At 44.5% G+C, this 6,037-nt stretch overlaps 1 protein-coding gene across 1 annotated transcript in view; it reads right to left on the bottom strand.

The window, feature by feature from the left end:
• Positions 1–6,037, bottom strand: part of LOC147604629 (AP-2 complex subunit mu-like) — a 28,518-nt gene that overhangs the window by 2,229 nt on the left and 20,252 nt on the right. Inside the window, exons 2-7 of the mRNA XM_086794991.1 lie at positions 1,635–1,812; positions 1,232–1,322; positions 941–1,035; positions 737–829; positions 608–656; positions 1–131 (exon numbers count right to left, since the gene is read on the bottom strand). Of these exons, the coding sequence (XP_086651117.1) occupies positions 1–131; positions 608–656; positions 737–829; positions 941–1,035; positions 1,232–1,322; positions 1,635–1,812 (637 nt within the window). The remainder of the gene's footprint in view (positions 132–607; positions 657–736; positions 830–940; positions 1,036–1,231; positions 1,323–1,634; positions 1,813–6,037) is intronic.

The raw sequence follows: 6,037 nt of genomic DNA, 5'->3' as shown, positions 1-6,037 counted from the left end.
GGGACGAGCTTTGAGTTGTGATTCCTTTTCAAGTCCTATCTTATCATTCAAACCAAGTTTCAAGTCTGGCATGCCCGATAAAAAGCATTTCATGAGGATTTTCCCAGATACATCACACCTCAAAACTGTACCTGAAGCACACAAAGGATACGATGAGATGACACAAGCTGAATTGAGGTATCAAGATCACCAAATCCTGTAAAAATGTTAAGTTTCTGCTGAGTTCAGTCAGGAAAACGGCTAGGAATTGCCCTCCAAAGTAACATTGATGAAATCTCGAGCTTCATTGATGGATTAGGCGGAGCTGGTCCCACATTGGCAGGCACATTGATCCCCATATTGGAATGCATGATGGAGAAGATAAGTGATGCGGTCAATTGAGAGGCAGAGGAGCCAGGTGGGCTCCCCTGCCCCCCGCAGACCTACCCCACTTATTGATCAGCTTGGTCAGCGTTATCTCATTCCCTACTCAGGGCTGGTCAGCCAACACAAACTAAATTGAGGATAGTGTACATAAACTGAATCACCATGACACCAATTCCATGTTCGCATGAGAATTGCACAACAGCAAAGACTAATAAGGACATGTTGGCTTAGGAACCAATACCTTTTGAAGACATAAGCAAGTTTACACTCTCCACAATATCAAGAAAGACCTGCAGAATAAAATGATTTGATAAGATTCACATCCATGCATATGAAAGATGCAGTGGCAGGTAATACAAGACAAAGGCACCTCATTCTTCTTGTAGACCAGGCCTTCTCTGCGCCAACCCACTGCTCCAGTTACTTGAAGAGTTGCATTTGCTGGAGGTCTGGAGTCTTGTGGCTAGAAGACAAGCATAACATGGTTAAGCTAAAACTGTCAGCTTACACTCAAGAAGCTGTTGCTTTCACCAAAACGAGTACTAAGCTTTCACAAGCTGCACCAATACCGTACCTTTGAAGAGAAAGGAGAGCGGACACCTTCTTGTGTAATGTAAAGCTTCAAAATTTCAGGAGAGAGATTCTGAGGGTAGCCAAAATCCATGATTTCTGCATATATAGATTTTCCAACACTAGCAAAGCTTGCTTCAAGAACATTTTAGTGGCATGTATCAAGCTCATAATAAAACACGGGACAGCAGATAACTTTTGGGTGACGTGTCAAGCTCATAAGAAAATGCAGGTCTTAGAAACCACCACCCAACTACTCTGCTGACACGAGTATTTGAAACCTTCACTATCATACCATCCAGTAGCTCATATATGAGCACAAAATTATTTCGAATTGCGTCTTCATCAAATGCACCACCAAAATATGACTTGAAGAGAGTCACTGCCTGCACATGAAAACCAAGTGGCATATTCATTTATCATAGAAAAAGATGTCCACGAACCGATAGCCTGGTGATGAAGGGTTGCACCTCCCAGGGTAAGGACCTGACTCAATACCCACCAGCCTACACCCGCTAGATGCACAATATCTATAATGACTAGATAATGTTTATCCCAGAAAAAAGGCCACTCCCACAAGAAAATGTCTATAATGACTATATAATGTCTAGATAATGTCCATAATGACTAGATAATGTTTATCCCACAAAAAAAGGCCACTCCTGAAGAAAAAGTGTTATGGAAACTCATGAACATACCTCTACCACAAATTTTAAAGCGCATGCCGCATTCGCATTACTGCTAACAACAATAACAATGTAGACATTACTAATACGCATGTACAAAAATGAGCAGCCGCCAATCTGCCTCACAGGACAAGTCCCAAGATCTTTGGTTTGCATTATATGCATCCGGAAGGCATCAACCATATTTCCCCTGTCAATCCCAGCAAAGATAAAAGCTTGTCTCAGAGACAGATTGCCACCTTGATGTACAAGCCTACACGTTGACATGACTTATGAATGCACAGGAGACTGGTAAAAAATGCTCATCAAACAGTTCCCTTCATGCCCATGCATATATCAATATTGCTAAAAAAATCACGCCATAGTAGTGCTGAAGGGCCCGTGATTAGTAAAACTGCTTGCCATGTACTATGGTTATGGGAACCTCGTTGACAGCCATCTAGGAAAACAAGACCGCAGCCGGCTGCAGTTAGGCATAGGCGACAGGTATGGACAGCAGTAAAGGAAAGCGCAGCTTTCAAAGGAACATTTAATGCCTAGCATTTGTCCACGACTGCAGGCCAACAGCCCTTTAGCTACCCAACCAGCTACCTCAAAAGCATATATAAGCATCAACCAAAATTCAGTATAAAGCAAGCCATTCATCATTAGTACTCATGTAGAAGGGGCCAAGGTCACCCCGATGGGGCTGACCAAGGCCTAAGGCATGTACAAGCATTTATGCAACCTTTTTGTACCATATAAAAATACAAGAAAAATCTGAGACCAATCTCTCTCTTCTGCTCTCTCTTGTCTTAATCATGTTTAAGTTAGCATCTTGTTCTTAATCAAACTTACGACTGTGGATCAGTACAGCAAGACATTTCCCGCATGCATCAATCCGTAAGCAATTTATACTTGCCAATGCAGATTTCCAAGCATGATCTCATTTACGCCATTTGACCCAAACCGGATCACTGACCCTCTTACATCTCACAATTCACTAGTTTGACATTGGAGACCTCTTCAATATCTCCTGAAGACAGGCTACATGCCTTTGTCGAGGGTCTTAATCCCAAACTTCGTGTAGACATGCAGAAGTTCAACCCCACTAATCTTACCTCGACAATTGCATATGTTGAACCCATAACAGACCTCACCAACACCTCCCGAGAGGACCTTCTCATCTAGGTCATCCAACCTTTTCAACTACAGGTAAAAGTCCTCGCCCCTACAACGATAGTAGCCATACCTCTTCCTCTGGCAGTGCTTCAAATCAATTCAATTCTCAGAAAAACTACCCAAAACCTCGCCGTCAAGATGGTTCCTTCTCTGATCGCTCATGGCGACAACATTCCTCTCAACCACAAGGATCAAATCGTGGACATGACCAACCTCACCCTTCTAAGACAAACTCTCAAAATTCTCCTCAAGGTCAACAAGAATCGAGATTATGTACCATCTGTTTAGGAAACCGTCATTGGTTCGAGTGTCCTAAACGCCCCAATAATTGGCAAAACTCCAACTTGGAACCTTCCACCTCATAAGACAAGTCCCAAGTTTAGTGTTCAAAAAATTACAAAGGCAAGCATGCTATGGTCCTACCCCAACGCCACTCTCAAACAAGACAACAAGTCTCTAGCCACCTATGTAGCCAAAGGTCTTGGGCAATTCATTGCACTCATACTCTTGGTCATGGGTGCCTTTCTGCTTATCTTCAAGCTCTTGGCAAACGATTGCACCAACAAAAGCACTGGGATCCAAAGAACTAGGGACAACCTGTCACAAAATTCCTCACAACTTCTGTTTTCTATTGTTCATGTGTGGCATATGGAGCCTGACATGACATACATGTATGGCTTGTGGAGCCTCACATGGTGTGTCTGTATGGCATATGGAGCCTGACATGACATACATGTATGGCTTGTGGAGCCTCACATGGTGTGTCTGTATGGCATATGGAGCCTGACATGACATTACATGTATGGCTCATGGAGCCTCACATGATGTGTTTCCCTAGGACTAACTATCTTGGTGATCTTCTGTTCCGGAAGGATCATGAAGCCCTAGACATTTTACTTGATACAACTGAGCAGCTAGTGTTTCTTCCAGTCTAGCTACACTCGTGTGTGTGCATGACTTTGATTTTATATTATTTGGATGACTTATCTTGTTTGCCTGGACAATGCCTGAGATTACTGCCTTTGTTGTCCATGGGGTCGGGGACGCCTGGGCACCCCGTGGACATGTATGTGCACACCTGTTTGGGACTGATGGGTGGTCTACATGTGTTTTGCAAGTGGTAAGTGTCCCTTAAAACCCAAATTTACAGCTTTATCATTTCACATACTAATAATTATGGGTGCATGTCCACACTCACTTATATGCACACCTGTTTGGGACTGATGGGTGGTCTACATGTGTTTTGCAAGTGGTAAGTGTCCCTTAAAACCCAAATTTACAGCTTTATCATTTCACATACTAATAATTATGGGTGCATGTCCACACTCACTTATAAGTGACCAGACAACTTATAAGATATTCACACTGGGTAGGACTATTTTAATACATATGGCAGCCAAAAGGTGGGTACCGGACTTGTTTTGAGCCAATTGATAGTAGGCACCCCCTTTTGGACCAGAAAAGCACACGACTGAGCTATTTTCAGCGGAGGAACTCTATTATGGGGGGGGGAACTCTATTATGGGGGGGGGGGGGGGGACTCTAGTTTGGGGCAGCTTCCTACAGCCATCATCTACTACGAAAGACAGAATTCACCCAAGTGTGAGGCCAAGGCTGGTCGACTCCATCTGGAGGGTGTTTTTCTGCTGGCCAACTGTTTACAGCCCAAAAGAAGCTGCTGGTCAAGGCATCCGGAGCCAGGAAGGGCTGCTGTCCATGGTTGTCCTACATGTGCTTTATGTTTGGAATGCTCTCCCTTGTGCTGAGGATTGAATCAAATTCAGCATATGCTTTGTTTTATTTTCATATTGTACTGGAAGAAACAGGTGCTAGCTAGTGGAGAATCCCTGGACGGCCGCAAAGTTGTATTTGAAGCAAACTCCTTTTTGGTAATCTAACCATAAAGGGAGGGGGGGCCAACCCATCTTCTAGCCCCTAGTGTGGTATACTGTGCAAAGCAGATATCTCTCTCTTTTATCTGGAATGCTTATGTGTTTAATCAATATTTCATGATTGATGAGGTTTCCATGTTACAGCTGCCCAACCGCTAATGTCTGTGTGGGAGTTGGGCTCACCACGAAAGCCGTGGAGACTGGGGCGGTTGTCTGTGGTGCAGTAGTCTTCTTAGGGCACTCCCTAGAAGTGTATCCTTTTGTATGACAAAAGCAACACCTACCCTTCTCATTGTACTGAGCTGTCTCCTCAGCACTCAATTTGCCACCAGTCTTGCCTGCCTGAGCTTTCTGGTCTGGAGTAAGCTTGGGCGCATTGGTCGAGTTCTTGGAGCGAAAGGGACCCGTGCTCTGTCCTGTGGAAGACCCCGTCTAGTTCTGGCCTTTCCCTCCTGAGGCAGTTGCCTTGGCAGTGGCAGGCTGAGAAGTATTGGGCTTTCCGCCATTGTGCTTCATTTCAGCACTCTGCACAAGCGAAAGTGCATCTTCGAAGGTGGTTGGCCTAAACATATGCACCTCCCACTCGATTTGCGTGTCAAGGCCATAAAGGAACTACTCTTTTTTATCCTTGTCAGATAAGCCCAACTGTAAACATAAGTTTGAAATTTTATTGGCAACCAACAACACCCATGTCCTCTATTGGTCCACTCTCCTTGCCAAAACAACAACCAATGCTCCAATTCCATGGTTCTAATCATTCTTTAATCTTTCTTTATCTAGCTACACTCTAGGATTAGTCCTGAGATTAGCATGTACATGTGTGTGCACATGACAACCCCCCCCCCCCCCCCCCCCCCGGTGCGGTTATGAAACCTTTTTTATTTTCTTGGACCCGGCAATGAAACGTTTTAAAACACGTTTCCAAAACCTTTTTTATGAAACTCCTGGCTACTATGGCTGTGACACCACCAGCCACCACTGTGAAACTGCTTGAAGAAGCAAAAAACGCAGCCCACCAAGGTTGCACCATGACCCAGTACACAGAAGTGGAGAATCCAGTCGGCTGCAGCACATGATTATTTATGTCCAGGATTCCAGATCCTCTACACAGGGACCCTCTCGCAGGGTCACGACCGCAGCCGAGTTCGATGCTTGAGTTGCAAATGCGTGCATTGGAGATCCGACAATGCGAAGAGAAAGCCATGCGACGCGTGGAACATGAGCGTTACCTTGCAGCTTTGGATGCCAGAATGACACCAACGGCTTCCTCGAATCATTTTCCCGAGAAAATGAACTTCAGTAAGTATAATGGTAAACTCGACCCCACAACTCTTTATTCATGGTTGCATCAGTTTGAAGCTT

Source organism: Cibotium barometz, chromosome 61 (genome assembly GCF_041138505.1).
Source record: "Cibotium barometz isolate CiBa-2024 chromosome 61, ASM4113850v1, whole genome shotgun sequence".
NCBI classification, from domain to species: Eukaryota; Viridiplantae; Streptophyta; class Polypodiopsida; order Cyatheales; family Cibotiaceae; genus Cibotium; species Cibotium barometz.
This window is presented reverse-complemented; position numbering and strand designations above follow the sequence as displayed.